The 21,394-nt window shown below is 39.1% G+C and overlaps 1 protein-coding gene across 2 annotated transcripts in view; it reads left to right on the forward strand.

Moving 5' to 3' along the window:
* Positions 1-21,394, forward strand: part of epha7 (eph receptor A7) — a 205,492-nt gene that overhangs the window by 161,029 nt on the left and 23,069 nt on the right. Inside the window, exons 9-11 of one of the 2 annotated variants that reach the window (XM_061927748.2) lie at positions 12,353-12,408; positions 14,394-14,519; positions 14,952-15,137. In XM_061927748.2, coding sequence (XP_061783732.2) covers positions 12,353-12,408; positions 14,394-14,519; positions 14,952-15,137 — 368 coding nt within the window. Of the gene's footprint in view, positions 1-12,352; positions 12,409-14,393; positions 14,520-14,951; positions 15,138-21,394 lie in introns of those variants that run through there. The other variant, XM_061927749.1, reaches the window with a different exon arrangement.

Genomic DNA, 21,394 nt, shown 5'->3' on the forward strand with positions numbered 1-21,394 from the left:
TTGGGAACAGGTGGGTGCCATGATTGGGTATAAAAGCAGCTTCCCAAAAAATGCTCAGTCTTTCACAAGAAAGGATGGGGCGAGGTACACCCCTTTGTCCACAACTGCGTGAGCAAATAGTCAAACAGTTGAAGAACAACAATTCTCAAAGTGCAATTGCAAGAAATTTAGGGATTTCAACATCTACGCTCCATAATATCATCAAAAGGTTCAGAGAATCTGGAGAAATCATTCCACGTAAGCGGCATGGCCGGAAACAAACATTGAATGACCGTGACCTTCGATCCCTCAGACGGCACTGTATCAAAAACTGACATCAATCTCTAAAGGATATCACCACATGGGCTCAGGAACACTTCAGAAAACCACTGTCACTAAATACAGTTGGTCGCTACATCTGTAAGTGCAAGTTAAAGCTCTACTATGCAAAGCGAAAGCCATTTATCAACAACATCCAGAAACGCCGCCGACTTCTCTGGGCCCGAGATCATCTAAGATGGACTCATGCAAAGTGGAAAAGTGTTCTGTGGTCTGACGAGTCCACATTTCAAATTGTTTTTGGAAATATTCGACATTGTGTCATCCGGACCAAAGGGGAAGCGAACCATCCAGACTGTTATCGACGCAAAGTTCAAAAGCCAGCATCTGTGATGGTATGGGGGTGCATTAATGCCCAAGGCATGGGTAACTTACACATCTGTGAAGGCACCATTAATGCTGAAAGGTACATACAGGTTTTGGAACAACATATGCTGCCATCTAAGCGCCGTCTTTTTCATGGATGCCCCTGCTTATTTCAGCAAGACAATGCCAAGCCACATTCAGCACGTGTTACAACAGCGTGGCTTTGTAAAAAAAAGACTGCGGGTACTTTTCTGGTTCGCCTGCAGTCCAGACCTGTCTCCCATCGAAAATGTGTGGCGCATTATGAAGCGTAAAATACGACAGCGGAGACCCCGGACTGTTGAATGACTGAAGCTCTACATAAAACAAGAATGGGAAAGAATTCCACTTTCAAAGCTTCAACAGTTAGTTTCCTCAGTTCCCAAACGTTTATTGAGTGTTGTTAAAAGAAAAGGTGATGTAACACAGTGGTCAACATGCCCTTTCCCAACTACTTTGGCACATGTTGCAGCCATGAAATTCTAAGTTAATTATTATTTGCAAAAGAAAAATAAAGTTTATGAGCTTAAACATCAATTATCTTGTCTTTGTAGTGCATTCAATTGAATATGGGTTGAAAAGGATTTGCAAATCATTGTATTCCGTTTATATTTACATTTAACACAATTTCCCAACTCATATGGAAACGGGGTTTGTATATTAGCTATATTAGACCACTATCAAAATGATTATGTGTCGCAGGCTGACGCAAATCTTCGTTGACAGAAATGTTGAAATGTAAATGTAATATTTATTCTACACATTTTTACAACATTGGAAAACATTACTTTTTCAGAGGGTGAGATAACTCCTGGAAATTACTGGCTTGGAATGGCCAAAGGTAAAGATGTGTGTGTTCAAGTTGAAGGAAACGGAAACTGCAAATAAAATGAGCTCAAATATACCTAAAATATGAGGCATGACGATGCATTATGTACATATGACTAGCATAAATAGCATGTTAGCATCAATTAGCTTGTAGTCATGCTGTGACCAAATATGTCTGATTAGCACTCCACACAAGTCAATAACATCAACAAAGTTCACCGTTGTGCATTCACGCACAGCATAAAAAGTTTGATGGACAATTAGAGACAAAGGAGTGGCATAAAACACGTCTTTCTGTGGCAGCATCAAGGAAAGTTGTACAAGTAAACAAGCTTTGGTGCGTTCAAGGACATCCGAAATTACTAGGACAAAATGGCACACGCCAAATACTCTCATCAGTGAACCATGTTTAGTATAAACAGTGGGATTTCTGACAATTAGGAAGGTTTGGGTCATGTTTTAAAACCAAAACATTTTTTTTTTCCTCATCTATTTCCATTTTCATACATTTTTGAAAAAGCTCCAAGGAGCCATTAGGGAGGCGATAAAGAGCCGCTTGTGGCTCGAGAACCGTGCGTTGCCGACCCCCGTCTTAACTAAAGAAAATTGATGATAATCCATATTTTCGTTATCTTTTTTTCCAAACAAGAATCAATAGGAGAATCGATAAAAACACACATTTTTAAGCAGACTGAAAAGTGGAATTGGAAATATCTTATCAATGCCCATCCCTATGTGTGCGGTTAGCAAGTAAATGCTAACTGAACCGACAAGGCCACCTTGACACGTAACCTTTTTCGGTATAACGTAGACTTGGTTGAGCTGCGCCGATTAATAAAAACATTGGCTAAGGAGGCAGGTCACGACGTTGACATATCCGCTGCTCCTAGACCAGTGTAAGACACAAGGAATAAGACAAAAATCCGCCGTCAGTAACTAAAGTAGATTACCACTTTTGTAACTTTACTTTGACGGCTCGTCTTTGAACAGTTACACTAGCTACACACTGTTAGCTTGGACCAGCAGAAGGAGCTTAGTGTAGTTGCCAAATCGGGAGAAAGCAAGAATGATTGGAGGTACAGGTCCGGCTGTTTTGTAAGGAGGGTCGTACCCTGGGTATAGCTGACAAACGATGCTTCCCTAATGATGTATCCCCAAGGCGATATCCCATAGTAAAACACCGGACAAAGAAAATAGCTGCAGTTTTGGGGGAGTTTTGCATTTCATTCATAATCTTTATGTGAGACATGAATACATGTCTTTCTTTTTCTGTGCATCCTAAATAGTGAAAAACTGCTAGCAAGAAGCGGCTACAATGTAAGTCATCTGGATTATACTATTTTTCCTATAAAGCTAAAAAAAAACCATCCAAAACACATTAATCATTAATTACATGCTGTGACCTGCTTATTAACTAAGCCATTGTTATTGTGAGCGTTAACACTGACAAACTACTTTTCTGCCATAGGGACACAGCGCCCTGCTTCTCATTCACAATACAATGTGATAGGACAACAATCTGTACAAGAACAATCTTATAAACAACCACAAATATACAAATGTATTACCCCACATTTCACATATGTTCATGTTTGTACAAAACCCAAAACCAGTGAAGTTAGCACGCTGTGTAAATCGTAAATAAAAACAGAATACAATGATTTGCATATCGTTTTCAACCTATATTCAATTGAATAGACTGCAAAGACAAGATATTTAATGTTCGAACTGAGAAACGTTGTTATGTTATTTTTTGCAAATATTGGCTCATTTGGAGTTTGATGCCTGCAACATGTTTAAAAAAAAAGCTGGCACAAAAAGATGGACTTATGCAAAGTGGAAAAGAGTTCTGTGGTCTGACAAGTCTACATTTCAAATTGTTTTTGGAAAGTGTGGACGTTGTGTCCTCCGGAACAAAGAGGAAAAGAACCATCCAGATTGTTATAGGCGCAAAGTTCAAAAGCCAGCATCTGTGATGGTATGGGGGTGTATTAGTGCCCAAAGCACATCTGTGAAGGCACCATTAATGCTGAAAGGTACATGCAGGTTTTGGAGCAACATATGTTGCCATCCAAGCAACGTCTTTTTCATGGACGCCCCTGCTTATTTCAGCAAGACAATGCCAAGCCACATTCTGCACATGTTACAACAGCGTGGCTTCATAGTAAAAGAGTACGGGTACTAGACTGCCCTGCCTGTAGTCCAGACCTGTCTCCCATTGAAAATGTGTGGTGCATTATGAAGCGTAAAATACCACAACGGAGACCTTGGACTGTTGAACAACTTATGTACATCAAACAAGAATGGGAAAGAATTCCACCTGAAAATCTTCAAAAATTGGTCTCCTCAGTTCCCAAACGTTTACTGAGTGTTGTTAAAAGGAAAAAATAAAAATACGTTTCTCAGTTCGAACATTAATTATCTTGTCTTTGCAGTCTATTCAATTGAATATAGATTAAAAAGTATTTGCAAATCAATGTATTCTGTTTTCATTTACGATTTACACAACGTGTCAACTTCCCTGGTTTTGGGTTTTGTACCGCAAGCACGATCGGCGTGACATCAAGCAATATGTGCTCCTTGTTTTAGAATCAATACCATGGTGACTTGCTCAATCGACATTTGTCCATCTGGTCCAGCTTGCCTGTGGCGTCTTTTCCAGTTGATTTTGGTGGGGTGAAAAAAAGTTTCAACCACTGCAGGGTTTGTTAGCGTAAACAAGTATGCAGTTGTTTTTTTGCAGTGGTATCGTGTGCAGCTGTTTCTGTCGGCATGGCTTGCAAACACCACATTTAGACCACCAAGTCTTGCAAATGTAATAGATAGATTTTGTATACCCGACAGAATTGGTATTCCTTGCCGATGTCCTGACTCTCTTGCTCTCGGCCCCCGTCTGTTCCGACGTTTCAAAAAGATAAGGTTTTGGATCTTAATTTCCCCTGAAGTAGTCGTTGTAGGCTCTCACAAAGAAAATGAAATGTATATAATGTTATTTTAGATTTTTTAAGGTTTTTTAGAGGGCTTTATAGGTGGAATAGCTGAATCCTCATTACCTGCTAGGGTTGTCCCGATACCAATATTTGTAGATAAAACATGTTGAAACAGAAAATAACCAGATATTAACATTAAATGAACAAGTAGATTAATTATTCAATTTTACAGCTTGTCCTTCATAATTTTGACAACATAATAGAATGAGAAATGACACAATATGTGACTGCATACGTCAGCAGACTAATTAGGAGTCTTTGTTTGTTTACTTACTACTAAAAGACAAGTTGTCTACTATTTTCACTATTTTATTTAAGAACAAAATTGTTATGTGATTGCAATAAGAAACATATTTTTAATATACCTTAATATTTTTTGTTAAAATGAAGCCAATAATGTCATTTTTTGTGGACCTCTTTATTTTGAAAAGTATCAAAAAAGTATCGAAATACATTTAGGTACCGATACTTGTAAAAAACTCACTTTATTTGTCGCCATGGAGGCGAGGATTAGTGATTTAGAACTAGCTCAAACACTGCCGACAATAGCTGCTAGCTAGCCATGTCTTAAAGCACCTCTACCTGAGGGCGTTTCAGTGTTATAACTTCACCATTATCTTTAGTTTTTAAGCCAAAATGCGTCCGTCTGTTCTCCCTTTTCTGTCTACACACTGTGTCTGTAAGTACTCCGTGATTGTGCGCTGCTGAACATGCTCCTCTGCCCGTAAAACCAGCAATGTCACAACATGACGACGACACGCTGTTATGCCTGTAAAACAAATTATGGCGAACCGGTACTTTTCAAACAGACTATAGTACCGTTTTTGATTCATTAGTACTGTGATACTATACTAGTACCAGTATACCGTACAACCCTATTACCTGCATTATTTGGCCGCCTTTTACTAGCCGTTTTTTTTATTATCTATTAAGCACAGAAAAGGAAAATGTGTATGTTGTTGTCCCACGTAGGTATTGTGGATGATGGGCAAAATAAAATAAAAAAAGTGAAAATCCCCTTTTATACGTAGTTACTAAAGTTAATGTATTTATTACACATATAATATGCATTCCATATATTTTAACATACAGTACAGGTTCATTGTTCCCCTGTATAGAAGTAGTTTGTGTGTGTGTGTGTGTGTGTGTGTGTTCTTGTATTCTTGTATTTCTACCCTTCTTGAGGAAAAGTACCGTCCAGATGAGGACCGGAGAACACAAGTTAGGACCAAAATCATGGTCCCAATAAGGAAAACCATTGCATCTGATAGAGAATGTCGACGGCGTGGCGAAGTTGGTAGAGTGGCCGTGCCAGTAATCGGAGGGTTGCTGGTTACTGGGGTTCAATCCCCACCTTCTACCATCCTAGTCACGTCCGTTGTGTCCTTGGGCAAGACACTTCACCCCTTGCTCCTGATGGCTGCTGGTTAGCGCCTTGCATGGCCTGCTCCCGCCATCAGTGTGTGAATGTGTGTGTGAATGGGTGAATGTGGAAATAGTGTCAAAGCGCTTTGAGTACCTTGAAGGTAGAAAAGCGCTATACAAGTATAACCCATTTATCATTTATCATTATCATTTGCACCCCTGGTGGTGAAATCTATCAAAATCAGGGTGGTCCCAAAAATGAGGGATTTTTTAAATAGACTGTGTGTCGGTTTTAAAAGGGCTCCCCCTCTGGTCAAGTGTGTGTAAAAATTTGAAGTGCTCCCCCTCTGGCCAACATATGTAATAGCAAGTGTGTGTAAGAAGTTGAAATGCGCCCCCTTTGGCCAAAATTAATTTAAAAAAATAAATATGTATATAGAGACATACTATAATAACTTGAAGTAAATAATGAAGATTAAAAACAAATTACAAACAAAAAAAATTAAGAATAACTAAAAGCTTACCTTTTTATATTTACATAGTTTGTATATATTATTAATGTTGTAAATACAAACCTTTATATATCTAGAAAGGGTGGTCCTAAAGAGGAAGGCATTTTTCGGAGGTCTCAGGAAGGTAACAAATACAAGAATGTGTGTGTGTTGTGTGCGTGAATGCCGCACCCTATCATTGTTGTTGTACCAGTCAGTGGCTGTCCACTTTCATTGCCGTATAGGACTTTATAGCCACAGTAGACGCTGTATCTATCCGGCCATCCAGGGCACAACTCCATGATCCTTAAGGACAGATGCTTCCTGCTGCCCTCCGTGTTCTGTGTAGTGATTCTCATGCCAATGCAATTGAATTGTATTGCTCAAAGTATGCTTGTCCTGTGTGTGTGTTCTAGAAACGCCATGATAGGTTTATTGTAACAGAGAGAGACATAATGTCCAAACAAAAGCATTAGATCAAGTTTATAATTTGATTTACTATTACCTTATTTTTTGGACTATAAGCCGCACCCACTACATTTTAGAATATATATATATTTTTTCATATATTAGCTGCACCGGACTATCAGCCGCAGATATATATCATATGTTGTGAAATGAGATATTAACATAGAAAGATTTTGTAAATGTTTGTTTAAATACCTTCATTGATTCCAAACATTGCCTGTAACAAGGCAGTAAAAAAGCTGATCAAACAAAACAGAAAAGTCATTGATATCTTTATTCATTCTTTATTACAGACCTGGGAAAATTAAGGCCCGGGGGCCCGTTAAGCTTTTCAATCTGGCCCGCCAGACATCTCCAAATATTTATTTATTTATTTTTAAAATGTAATCTGTAGCTGCCATTATGATGTGCAGTGATATTTTCAAATGACCATAAATGTTGAATTATACAAAATATTTCAATGGTTGGAATCTGTCCTTTTGCATGATATACTAGTTACTATGATAATCTAATTTGTTTCTATGGTAATCTAAGTAACAGCAGCTCAGATGAGGTAACAAGCAGTGTGGGTGGGGAGCGTTTCCACGGAGTGTTTCCAGAGCGGCCTGAAATGAGGGTGTCAGGGACAGACGTGGAAGGAGATTTTTACAACAAAGTTCTTAAGCTTAGTGATATATCAGATTGTAGGTGGGTTTTTTTACCCTTTGCGTTCATATTTCGCTGTTTGTTGCGTTTCGCTTGATTGTAAAATATGTCGATCGAGGGGGGGTGTGAAGTTCATATGTTGTCAATATTCAGTGTTTTATCGGTCATAGTTAATATTGTAAATCCCACATTCCTTGTTTTCTGGGTGTCTCATTCAGTAAAAATTTTTTTAATTCCATTACGTTTTTTAAGGCGGTCTGTCATAACGTTTTTAGCATTCAATCAGACATTATTGTGAGGTTTTGTATTAGTGTTCCCAAAAATTAGATATACCGGCCCCCAGACACATTTTGTCCTCTAAATTTGGCCCCCCGAGTCAAAATAATTGCCCAGGCCTGCTTTATTAGATGAATACAATTTTCTCCTTTTGAATAAGGTTCAAGATGTTTATCGGGATTATTTTTCCTTGTACCTTGTAAACAGTTTGAACAGTTTCTTAAAATGTATTATTTTAGTACATTGTTTGATTTTTTTGCTTAACCCGTTCCATAATTTAGCCGTTAGCAAAGCAAAATCCACAGATTAGCCGCACCTTTGTTAAAGTTAAAGTACCAATGATTGTCACACACACACTAGGTGTGGTGAAATTTGTCATCTGCATTTGACCCAACCCCTTGTTCACCCCCTGGGAGGTGAGGGGAGCAGTGGGCAGCAGCGGTGGCAGCGCCCGGTAATAATTTTTGGTGATTCAACCCCCAATTCCAACCCCTGATGCTGAGTGCCAAGCAGGGAGGTAATGGGTTGAAAGCTTGGGAAAAATGTAGTGGCTTAAAGGGTAGTTTGATTGAATGGAATTAAGCATTTAATTCTCTACCAATCAGAAAGCATCTGGACCCCGCTAATCTGTTATGTGCCCATGAAGCACACAAGTTAGTCATGTTCCTTAAGCAAACAGTTACTGTAGCTGAGGAACAGACCTCTGTTGGCGCCATAATTCTTGAATAGACAAAATACAAGATAAGAGTCAATTGCCCTAATTGTGGAGCTCCAAAGAAGATCTCACCTCATAATTGTGAGAAAGGTTGGAGACGAGACCCGAAATTACAAAGGACGATCTGGTTAATGATCTGAAGGAAGTTGGGCGCAGAGTCACCAAGAAAACCATTAGTTCAACATTTTAACTCTAATGGATTGATTTTGAATGAACATCTGACGGACTCAGACAAGGCTTGGAGATTGTAATGTGGCCTGATGAAACCAAATTTGACCACTTTGGCATCAACTTGACGTAACGTGTTTATTGTCAAAAATCCTGAATTTGAGCCCAACATTACCATCTACACCAGGGGTGCCCAAAGTGTGGACAGGGGCTAAAAAATCGGCCCGCCAAAGTGTGTCTTCCCAAAATGTTATACATATTTATACTTTTTTAAGCTCACACAATCATTGATGGCATGTTCGCAAATGTAAGAAGTTGGCATCTATCGAACGTAATGCTCTCCACTACATTAAATCATGGTGTTATGGAATTAAACTACCGTATTTTTCGGACTATAAGGCGCACTTAAAAGCCTTTCATTTTCTCAAAAATCGACAGTGCGCCTTATAACCCATCCATCCATCCATTTTCTACCGCTTGTGGTAGAAAATAGGGTGCTGGAGCCTATTTTAGCTGCATTCGGGCGGAAGGCGAGGTACACCCTGGACAAGTTGCCACCTCATCGCAGGGCCAACACGGATAGACAACATTCACACACTAAGGCTGATTTAGTGTTGCCAATCAACCTATCCCAAGGTGCATGTTTTTTTGGGGTGGGAGGAAGCCGGGGTACTCGGAGGGAACCCACGCAGTCACAGGGAGATCCCGAGCCCGGGATTGAACTCAGGACCTTCATATTGTGAGGCAAATGCACTAACCCCTGTACTACCATGCTGCCCGCCTTATAACCCAGTGTGCCTAAAGTACAGAAATATTTTCTGGTTGTGGATATCGACCTCAAAGCTATTTTATTTGGTACATGGTGTAATGATAAGTGTGACCAGTAGATAGTAGTCACATATAAGAGATACGTGTAGACCGCAAGATGACGCCAATAAACAACACCACAACCTTAAATGTTCCATTGAGAATATAGAACATAACACACAGCGCTCAAAAATCTGTCAAAATGTTTTAGTACGACTTTGGTAGGCTATGAAGCCGCACCGCTTGATGGATTGTCAACATACGAGTATTATTATGATGTGTATAAGGACCGCAAAATGGCACCTATTAGGAGACATTACCTGGCGTTTTGTTTCAGAATATTATGCAAAACCAACTTTTCTTACCTTCTGGTACCTGCTGGTGTGTATTTGGGAACTGCATAAGTCCTGAAAATTTGCGCGCGTCCGCCATTGTAGTCTGACACCGTAGTCATAAGCTTCTTCTTATTCTCTACCTTCCGCTGTTGCCATTTCTAATATAAAGTAGCGTAAAGTTCTAACTTGTGTCTTGCTAGGAAAGCGCTAAAACATACCGGTGTAGTGGGTTTTAATTATTCAACCAAGGAACTTTATTTATTAGAGAGTTCGGGTCGGAAAGTTTTACAAACCCTGTTTCCATATGAGTTGGGAAATTGTGGTAGATGTAAATATAAACGGAATACATTGATTTGCAAATCATTTTCAACCCATATTTAATTGAATATGCTACAAAGACAACATATTTGATGTTCAAACTGATACACTTTTTTTTTTTTGCAAATAAGCATTAACTTTATAATTTGATGCCAGCAACACGTGACAAAGAAGTTGCGGCAGTGCACCTTATAATCTGGTGCGCCCTATGGTCCTTAAAATACGGTACTAACTTATTGTGCAGCTGTATACCGTATTTTCCGCACCATAAGGCGCCCTGGGTTAAAAGCCGCGCCTTCAATGAACGGCATATTTCAAAACTTTGTCCACCTATAAGCCGCCCGGTGTTGTAAGCCGCATCTAACTGCGCTAAAGGAATGTCAAAAAAACAGTCAGATAGGTCAGTCAAACTTTAATAATATATTAAAAACCAGCGTTCTAACAACTCTGTTCACTCCCAAAATGTACGCAAATGTGCAATCACAAACATAGTAAAATTCAAAATAGTGCAGAGCAATAGCAACATAATGTTGCTCGAACGTTAATGTCACAACACACAAAATAAACATAGCGCTCACTTTCTGAAGTTATTCTTCATTCATAAATCCCTCGAATTATTCTCCTTCGTTGTCCGAATTGAAAAGTTGGGCAAATGTGGGATCCAAAATGTCGTCTGGCGCTGTCTCCGTCTCCCTGTCTTGGTGAACGTCACGTGTGTTCGCCTTCTGTCATCCATTGTTCCCACGCAGTTAGCAGTCTAGCTTCGAATGCCCTGTTGACACCAATATCTAGCGGCTGGAGGTCTTTTGTCAATCCACACGGAATGACGGCGAGTATTGAATTAAGCGCGTAAGCGTGTCTCTCAATGTGATGTTATGAGCTAGCAAATATAACAACTACACTACCCAGCATGCAACGATAGTGACGAGCATGCGCGGTAGCCCTGAGAAGCGTTGTTGTATGCTGGGAGTTAGAATGTGGTTATGAGCACGCTGTGAGTAAACGTTGAGAACTCAGTTAACACGCCTCGTCTGCATTATTTATAATTAGACAGACAACACACTTAATAGGAGCCATTTTGGGGTCTTTACATAAACACACAAATGGAAATGAAACGTCACATATCCCAGCATGCACCGCGCGCTTCTTCTACGGGGAAAAAAGATGGCGGCTGTTTACCGAAGTTGCGAGACCGATACTTTATGAAAATGAATCTTAATATTTATCCATATATAAAGCGCACCGGGTTATAAGGCGCACTGTCAGCTTTTGAGAAAATTTGTGGTTTTTAGGTGCGCCTTATAGTGCGGAAAATACGGTACTTTAAATTGCTGTGTTTGGCCCACGACCCACTGGCATATTTTCACTTTGGCTTTTTGAGGCAGAACGTTTGATCTACACTCTTAAATATGGAGTTGAAAACGTTCTGCTTTAGGATCCAATACTTATTTCTGTCAATCAAATACAAAAAATGTGTAACCATTACAGCTAAAAGTGGATACATGCATACATACTCTTTTTTTTTTTAATTTAATTTAATTTAATTTTTTTTTTTTTTTTCAAACAAAATCAACATGGGATCAAATACTTCCGGTTTAACTTGTAGTTTAGGTTGCTCACAATAAGTTAACACAATACCTTTTCACAATAAAGTTCTTGCAATTGAAGGTGTTTGTCATGTCTGTCTAATCATGTTTTGTTTTAAGTCATGTTTTGTTTAGTTTCGGCTTTTCACTCCCTTGTCTTGTTTGCATGATTACCCATTAGTTTCACCTGTTCCACGTTTGGACTCATTGTGCACTCTTGTTTGTCACCATAGCAACCATTATTTTTCACCTGTCACGTCACGCACCTGTTTCACGTTTTGAGTCACACACCTGCTTTCACTAATCATGTCCATAGTATTTAAGTTCATTCATTTTCTGTTGTTCGTCCTGACGACATCCCCGCATTTATGCCCCCTGTCACACTCTGTCCACCTCTGCGCACTTCATGTCCATGCCAAGTAAGTTTGTTTATTATTGCCACAGTTAGTGTTTTTTTGTTGTTCATAGTTTTTCGCCCCCGTGCAAGTCTTTTGTTTTCATTAGTCAAGTTTGTACATCCGCCTTGAGCGCGCCTTTTGTTCTTTTGAGTGTTATTATTAAAAATGTATTGACCTTCACGCCATGACCAGTCCAATTCACTTGCACCTCGGGAGAACAAACCAAGCCATAGTCCCAGTCATGACAGTGTTTGTTTATTTTGTGCAGTCATTTGATTGTCATACCATTTCTCCTGCAGGCATTGTGGGTACAGTAAAGCGGATCAAGAGGGAGATGAAGAACTTTACTTCCAGTGTGAGTGCAAATGCTTTATTGTTTTTTTATTTTTTAATCGCAGTACACCTGAATAAAATCCAGACAGCTTTGAGCAAGAGTGAGACAGTTTTGTTGTAAGTGCTGCTTTGGGAAAAATTTTTTATCAGTTACTGTTTTTAAGCACTGATACTCCACCCCCTAATGATGCCACTAGAGACGTCACTATAGACAGTTTCCCAAATTGGAGCAGAGATTATAGACAAACTAGGCAACCTGCTGAATGGGAGGGGGAAAAAACAAAGAGCCATGCTGCTTCAGTGCTGCGGGTCCAATGTCTCTTAAAGGTGTGAAATACCCTGTACTCATCGTCCTAACACATTACAACACTGATATACGGCAGCTAGTGCCTGAATTACCTGCATTTTACTCTCAGACGATGAAAGACTAAGCCTTGCAGGTTAAAAGATTGCATGCTTTTTTTGTCAGGGAAAACCTTTTGTAGCCATCCATCAGATTCACCGGCGTCTTTGATGGAAAATGCTTGGGAATCTTAGCTGTCAGCTCAACACATTGACATATTTATCACTATGTTTGAAAATAAAATAAATGAAATAAAGAAAACGCATTAAATGAGGAGAAGGTGTGTCCTGTACTGTAAGTGGGCGGCGTGACTCAGTTGGTAGAGAAGTCATCATCCAATGAGGTAACAGTGTTTTGAAGGTAGAAGTGAAAACCAATTTGGCATTTAAAGAGAAGTTGAATTAGCTTCAAGTTTACATGATAAATAACTGCCGATAAACGATTACTCAATGTGTTTTATTTTCTGTGTAATTTGCTGTATATTAATCCATCAATGTTATCAATGAATAAATAGTTGTTTATTGCTCTTTTGTAGAAAAGTTTTAAAGCCTGGAAAAGGCAGGCGGTTTAGCGCTTGAGCTGAGAGACAGAGACGAACACAATCGTCATCTGTGGGCCAACACCAGCACATATGACACATCATCCGAAAAGAAAAAGACTGTGGTTTTTCATTAGTACAAATTCCAACCTGTGCTACTCAGTTCTCCCAACTATCAATATGACCTCACCGTTCATAGAAACCAAAGTACTGTGGAGTAATTCACAGTACAGTGATGACAAAGCGTTTGAAGACTTGGTAGTATTTACAAAACAGATAGAGAAGTAGTATCTCTCTTAACAACACCGATAAAGCTCTGATTTTGTGTAACGGTTGGGTCGCGTATTACTGTGTGGGTCGTTCTCCCAGGATGCAGACGGAACTCCAGACGAAGCGTGCAAGTAAGAATATGATTTATTCCTCATAAATCATATCAAATACAAAAATACAGGATACAAACAAAGAGATGCGTGCCGATCGCACGGGGAGCAAAGGAACTAGCTAGCGCGAAAGCTTAGCATGTAAACAGGAAGCAAGAAATCATCCAACGTAACGGTTGCATAAAGCAAACAAGGAAACCAGACTGAGTGTGGCGCCCAACGTGAATAAGTAGTTCTCTGATTAGTGCCCAGCAGCAGGTGAGCGTGCCAAACACTAATCAGAGGCAGGTGAAACCAGTCTGCACCCATGGCATTCAAAACGCAAACCCAGTGGGGCTCAAAACGGGAACTGAGGGAGTCAAAAACTAAACAAAACTAGTCCGGGCAACGGATCATGACAATTTTGGCTCTGATTCTGCATTTCAATCCACATGGCCAGCCGTGGCTTTCCCAAAATCAACTTGTTTTGGACTAGCGAAACCAACGTGGCAAAAAAAACACTTCTTCAAATTGAAGAAATCACTGAAGATTGGTAGGCAAGATCGTAGAACTGGTCCTGGATGTTTTGCAAAATTCTTCCATCCATTTTCTACCATTTATTATATTAACATGACTTGACAATAACGGCTGACTACTTTGCATATTTGTGTCAATCATTTGTTGTGAATATTATATCCCTGTCATGAGCTTGCTGGTTTGCATTGGGCATAATAATGTGTAATGATAATCCTCTTATTTCTGTTTAGTTAAATTTCCAGGCACCAAAACATATATTGACCCTGAAACCTATGAGGATACAAATAGAGCTGTCCATCAATTTGCCAAGGAGCTGGATGTGTCCTGCATTAAAATGGAGCGAGTTGTCAGAGCAGGTAAGCCCCCCTGATACCTCCCTTGAATGTCAGCTCTTTCTGTTTAGTCCCTGTACTCCCATCCATCACACTGACAGCCAAATATTCACCACCTAAATGCAGCACACAGCTTTACACATTATATATTGATATACAATTGTGAAGCAGGGGAAAAGTTCATTGCAATTAATTTGTGGGCTGCAGGCGATTGCTGCAGCTGAAAAATTGCTGCCACATTAGTTTTGCAGAGGTGGTCAATGTGAGTGTCTGTGCATTTCCAGTGAGTCTTTATATAGGTCTTATCCTCCCCTGAGAATAAGAAGATGCTGCACTCCAATTTGTATTCCACTGCACAGGCAGCTGCTTTGTCTCAATATACTGTACACTAATGCACGTGTTATTGTGAAGAGCTTGAGCCTTACCTTCAACTACAATAACCTTTTGTGCATACAGGGGAGTTCGAGGAGTTGTGCAGTGGGCGAATAACATTACCTGGAAAACGGGACGCTTCGGTGGCCATCAAAACATTAAAAATGGGTTACACTGAGAAGCAGAAACGAGACTTCCTCTGCGAAGCCAGCATTATGGCACAGTTTGACCATCCCAATGTTTTGCATCTTGAGGGAGTAGTGACAAGAGGTAATCACACTCAATGAGACATACTGTGCATAAATCCTTGGGGGCTTGAATATTTATAGTACGTTTATTGTAACAGAGGAACCTTATGAAACAAATCCTAAAAAAATAACAATAAATGAAGGTTATAATTAGAGATGTCCGATAAATGCGTTAAAATGTAATATCGGAAATTATCGGTATCGTTTTTTTATTATTGGTATCGTTTTTTTTTATTAAATCAACATAAAAAAACACAAGATACACTTACAATTAGTGCACCAACCCAAAAAACCTCCCTCGCCCATTTACACTCATTCACACAAAATGGTTGTTTCTTTCTGTTATTAATATTCTGGTTCTAACATTATATATCAATGTATATCAATACAGTCTGCAAGGGATACAGTCCGTAAGCACACATGATTGTGCGTGCTGCTGCTCCACTAATAGTACTAACCTTTAACAGTTAATTTTACTCATTTTCATTAATTACTAGTTTCAATGTAACTGTTTTTATATTGTTTACTTTCTTTTTTATTCAAGAAAATGTTTTTAATTTATTTATCTTATTTCATTTTGTTAATTGTTTTTTAAAGTACCATACCTGGTTGTCCAAATTAGGCATAATAATGTGTTAATTCCACGACTGTATATATCGGTTGATATCGGTATCGGTAATTAAAGAGTTGGACAATATCGGATATCGGCAAAAAGCCATTATTGGACATCCCTAGTTATAATTGTATTTGTATTGTAAAGAAATAGGAATGTGATCCCAAAGTACTTGTTGGCAAGCACAGCGGTCAGATGTTTCTTGCAGTTGGTCACCAGGGTTGCTCATGTCACAGAAAGAATGTTGGTCTACTTTTTTTTTTCTTACAGATATTCTCCAAATCCAGGATTAAGACTAATTAGGCCACCCCAAGATTGTAATGATTTTTCTTTTTTGAGCTATTCTTTTGTTTGCTGGGCAGGATGTTTTGGGCCATTGTCATCCTGAAAGACCCATCTACGACCCAGCCTCAGTGATCTGAGTAGTGTTGTCCCGATACCAATATTTTGGTACCGGTACCAATGAAATGTTTTTCAATACTTTTCGGTACTTTTCGATACTTTTCTAAATTAAGGGCACCACAAAAAATTGCATTATTTGCTTTATTATAACAAAAAAATGTACGGTACATTAAACATATGTTTCTTATTGCAACATTAATATATAGTTTTAGTAGAGATACAACCGGTGATGGGCAAGCTACTTGGAAACAACTGTACCAAGCTACGCTACAAGCTACGGAGTAAAATGAGTGTGCTACATATATAAAAATGTGTATCTCAACTTAATGTACAACTTTCCACCAAACAAATAGGCAGAGAATAAATGCTCTGTTTGATTGTTTATTCTAATTAACATAAACTGCAAAAATGCCCTCTGTCTGGCTTAGGGTTGTACGGTATACCGGGTCTACCGTGATACTAATGAATCATATTCGGTACTATACCGCCTCTAAAAAGTATCCCCCCACCCACTCCTTTTTTACGGGCATGACGGCGCGTCATCACGTCATGACATTGCTGGTTTTACGAGCAGAGGAGCATGTTCAGCAGCGCACAATCACAGAGTACATACAAGCAGACACAGTGTGTAGACAGAAAAGGGAGAACGGACGCATTTTGGCTTAAAAACTGAAGATAAAGGTGAAGCTATAACACTGAAACGCTCTCAGGAAGAGGTGCTTTAAGACATGCCTAGCTAGCTAGCAGCTAACATCCAGCCGCAGTCTGCAGTGTTTTAGCTACTTCTAAATCACTAATCCTCGCCTCCATGGCGACAAATAAAGTGAGTTTCTTACAAGTATCATCCCTGCAGGATGAGGAATAGCTAAACATGCTTCACTACACACCGTAGCTCACTGGCGTCACAATGTAAACAAACACCATGGGTTTATCTACACCTGACATCCACTGTAATGATACCAAGTACAGGAGCGTATCTAGTCGATACTACTATGATTACATCGATGCTTTTTAGCATCACAAAATATTTTTTCGGTTTTTTTTTAAAATTTATATTACGTTTATAAACTCAGGAAATATGTCCCTGGACACATGAGGACTTAAATTATGACCAATGTATGATCTTGTAACTACTTGGTATCGGATTGATACCCAAATTTGTGGTATCATCCAAAACTAATGTAAAGCATCCAAACAACAGAGACTAAGTGATTATTACATTTTAACAGAAGTGTAGGTAGAACATGTTGAAACGGAAAATAACCAGATATTAACAGTAAATGAACAGGTAGATTAATAATTCATGTTCTACCACTTGTCCTTAAAGGCCTACTGAAATGAATTTTTTGTATTTAAACGGGGATAGCAGATCCATTCTATGTGTCATACTTGATCATTTCGCGATATTGCCATATTTTTGCTGAAAGGATTTAGTAGGGAACATCGACGATAAAGTTCGCAACTTTTGGTCGCTGATAAAAAAAAGCCTTGCCTGTACCGGAAGTAGCGTGACGTCACAAGTTGAAAGTCTCCTCACATTTCCCCATTGTTTACACCAGCAGCGAGAGCGACTGGGACCGAGAAAGCGACGATTACCCCATTAATTTGAGCCAGGATGAAAGATTCGTGGATGAGGAAAGTGAGAGTGAAGGATTAGAGTGCAGTGCAGGACATATCTTTTTTCGCTCTGACCGTAACTTAGGTACAAGGGCTCATTGGATTCCACACTCTCTCCTTTTTCTATTGTGGATCACGGATTTGTATTTTAAACCACCTCGGATACTATATCCTCTTGAAAATGAGAGTCGAGAACGCGAAATGGACATTCACAGTGACTTTTATCTCCACGACAATACATCAGCGAAGCACTTTAGCTTCGGAGCTAACGTGATAGCATCGTGCTTAACTACAGATAGAAACAAAAGAAATAACCCCCTAACTGGAAGGATAGACAGAAGATCAACAATACTACCAAACTCTGGACCTGTAACCACACGGTTAATGCTGTACCGCCTGACGAAGCCGAGCAATGCTGTTGCTAACGACGCCATTGAAGCTAACTTAGCTACGGGACCTCGACAGAGCTATGCTAATAACATTAGCTCTCCACCTACGCCAGCTCTCATCTGCTCATCAACACCAGTGCTCACCTGCGTTCCAGCGATCGACGGCGCGACGAAGGACTTCACCCGATCATCGATGTGGTCGGCGGTTAGCGTCGGATAGCGCGTCTGCTATCCAAGTCAAAGTCCTCCTGGTTGTGTTGCTGTAGCCAGACGCTAATACACCGATCGCACCTACAGGTATCTTCTTTGCAGTCTCCATTGTTCATTAAACAAATTGCAAAAGATTCACCAACACAGATGTCCAGAATACTGTAGAATTTAGCGATGAAAAAAGACGATTTAAGCTGGCGACCGACCTATTCCAAAATGTCTGATTCAACTACTGACGTCACGCGCAAACGTCATCATACCTAGACGTTTTCAACCGGAAGTTTCCCGGGAAATTTAAAATTGCACTTTATAAGTTAACCCGGCCGTATTGGCATGTGTTGCAATGTTAAGATTTCATCATTGATATATAAACTATCAGACTGCGTGGTCGCTAGTAGTGGCTTTCAGTAGGCCTTTAATAATTTTAACAAAATAATAGAATGGAAAATGACACAATACTGCATATGTCAGCAGCTAAATTAGGAGCCTTTGTTTGCTTACTACTAAAAGACAAGTTGTTTTGTGTGTTCACTATTTTATTTAAGGACAAAATTGCAATATGAAATATACGTTTAATGTACCGTAAGATTTGTTGTTAAAATAAAGCCAATAATGCAATTTTTTGTGTTCCCCTTTATTTAGAAAGGTATCGAAATACAGGACAACCCTAGTCTGGCTTTTTAACATTTTAACATTTATTTTATGGTATGGTATGCTCTTTTTTTTGTCATTGCACAAGTACAACGAAATTCCATTTGAACTTGCAAAGGTGTGGTACCATGTACAAAATTAGGGTAAAATCCAATTAAATTAAAGAGTTAAACAACAATAAAAATAATATCAAATAAACACCAAAATATATACTCTCTATTGGAATGGGGACTTTTCAGCACATGATAAATGACTGTTTCAACAGAAACCACAGTGGCAAAGTGACTATAACTTGACCAAAGGAAAAGTGCAAAAGATTTGTCTCACAAAACAGACATTAACTAACTCCATTTTTACATGAACAGAAATGTGAAAATATTTGTGTGCCAGCACTGGAATCATATGTAACTTTTATACCAGTGTTAACTAAGCAGAATGGGGTAATTAATATTGACATTTTCCCCTGAGTGGTTTGCTCACACAGCTTTGCACTGTCAAGTTAGCCAGAACAAAACAGAACTTTTATAAAATGTTAAACATAATCTAAAAATTATATAAAAGTACCGGTAAATGGCCTATCGGTGCACCCTGGAAGAAACATAGTTATCTAAACAAAAGCAGAAGGACTTACTTTAAATTAAAAAAGAGTAACGTCAGTGTAAGTAACCTTTTTAATCCTCGACTATTTATCAACATGTATAAAATTATATTAGATATAATGTGTAATTACTGCATGTCTTAACAGTAGAATGATAGTACACGTTTGTACATAGTGAGGCAGTTGAAGTAATGAAAGGTGAAGAGACTGAGGAAGCTCAGGTGAGCTCATGAATGAGTGAAATATATATTAGCCTGTTATTAATTTTGAAACAAACAATTGTATTTTTTTCACTTGAGAATAACTAATAAAGTCAGGGAAGAGAAGGGAGTGTCAGGTGGAGTTTCAGGATGTAAGGAAAGATTTCAAAATCATATTGACAGAGAACAGTTAAGTTAAGTTTTTTAAGATACATCAATTTATTATAATGATTTAGTCATTTTTATTACTACAGGTAATGTTTTAGGTCAAATGCTGATACAGTACATGACTATATTTGATGTTGTCTGTTGTGAAGGCGTTAATATTGTTAATCACAGGTAGAGAAGGAGCAAACCTACTCAGTGGCCTAGTGGTTAGAGTGTCCGCCCTGAGATCGGTAGGTTGTGAGTTCAAATCCCGGCCGAGTCATACCAAAGACTATAAAAAAATGGGACCCATTACCTCCCTGCTTGGCACTCAGCATCAAGGGTTGGAATTGGGGGTTAAATCACCAAAATGATTCCCGGGCGCGGCCACCGCTGCTGCCCACTGCTCCCCTCACCTCCCAGGGGGTGATCAAGGGTGATGGGTCAAATGCAGAGAATAATCTCGCCACACCTAGTGTGTGTGTGACAATCATTGGTACTTTAACTTTAACTTTAACTTTAAGTGGCAGGTAAAAAAGAGTAACATAACAGTAAATATTTTACAAGAGTTCACAAACAAGTAGAAAAGTGTGTTGCTTGATTGTAGTAAGTGCAGTTCAGTGGCATTGTGTGACATTGTGACTACTACAACACTCAAAATTCATGAGTACTCAAGTTCTGTCAAACAAATCTTGAAGTTTTCAAGGAAAGTTGTACAATGACTTTTCTTGGCTCCATTATGATGCAGTACAGAAGGGACTTCTGTGTTTTTACTGCAATGCAATTAACCAGGACAAACTCACACCATTTTCTGTCAAATCAGAACCCACCTGTATCACTTCTAGATTTAGGAATTGGGAAAAAGCTATCAAAAAGTTTAAAAGCACGTGAAAATAGTCATACACACAAGAAGGTCACCCTATGGCACTGTCTGGGGAAAAGTGTGTGTGTGTGTGTGTGTGTGTGTGTGTGTGTGTGTGTGTGTGTGTGTGTGTGTGTGTGTGTGTGTGTGTGTTGTTGTGAGTTTGTGAAGCACTTTGAGACACCTGTGATTAAGGGCTGTACATATACATTTTGATTGATTGATTAGTTGATTGATTAATGGCTGTTTGTTGTATGTCTTCAATTATCAAATGATTGCTCTAATAGTGGTCTGTTTGTCAACAACCTTCTGGTCTGATGGTCTTGTGCAAGTGTACAGTTTGGGTTTTTGTGGCCATTTGGCAGCTCTTTTGTCTTGCCCATGGTGGTGGGCAGTTTTTGAACAGAAGAGGCTGATTCTGTGACAGAGGTTTTTATCCACATTAAGATTTAAGCGTATAAGTACTCTACTAAAGTGATACGACTAATTTGTGTTCTCTATGGGCAAATAACCAGTCGGCGGGGGTCAGAATATTCATAATAATCTAATACTTACATTCTTCAAGCAAATGCAAAACACTGTATTGCCTA

The sequence above is a fragment of the Nerophis lumbriciformis genome, linkage group LG34 (genome assembly GCF_033978685.3).
Source record: "Nerophis lumbriciformis linkage group LG34, RoL_Nlum_v2.1, whole genome shotgun sequence".
In the NCBI taxonomy this organism is placed as follows: Eukaryota; Metazoa; Chordata; class Actinopteri; order Syngnathiformes; family Syngnathidae; genus Nerophis; species Nerophis lumbriciformis.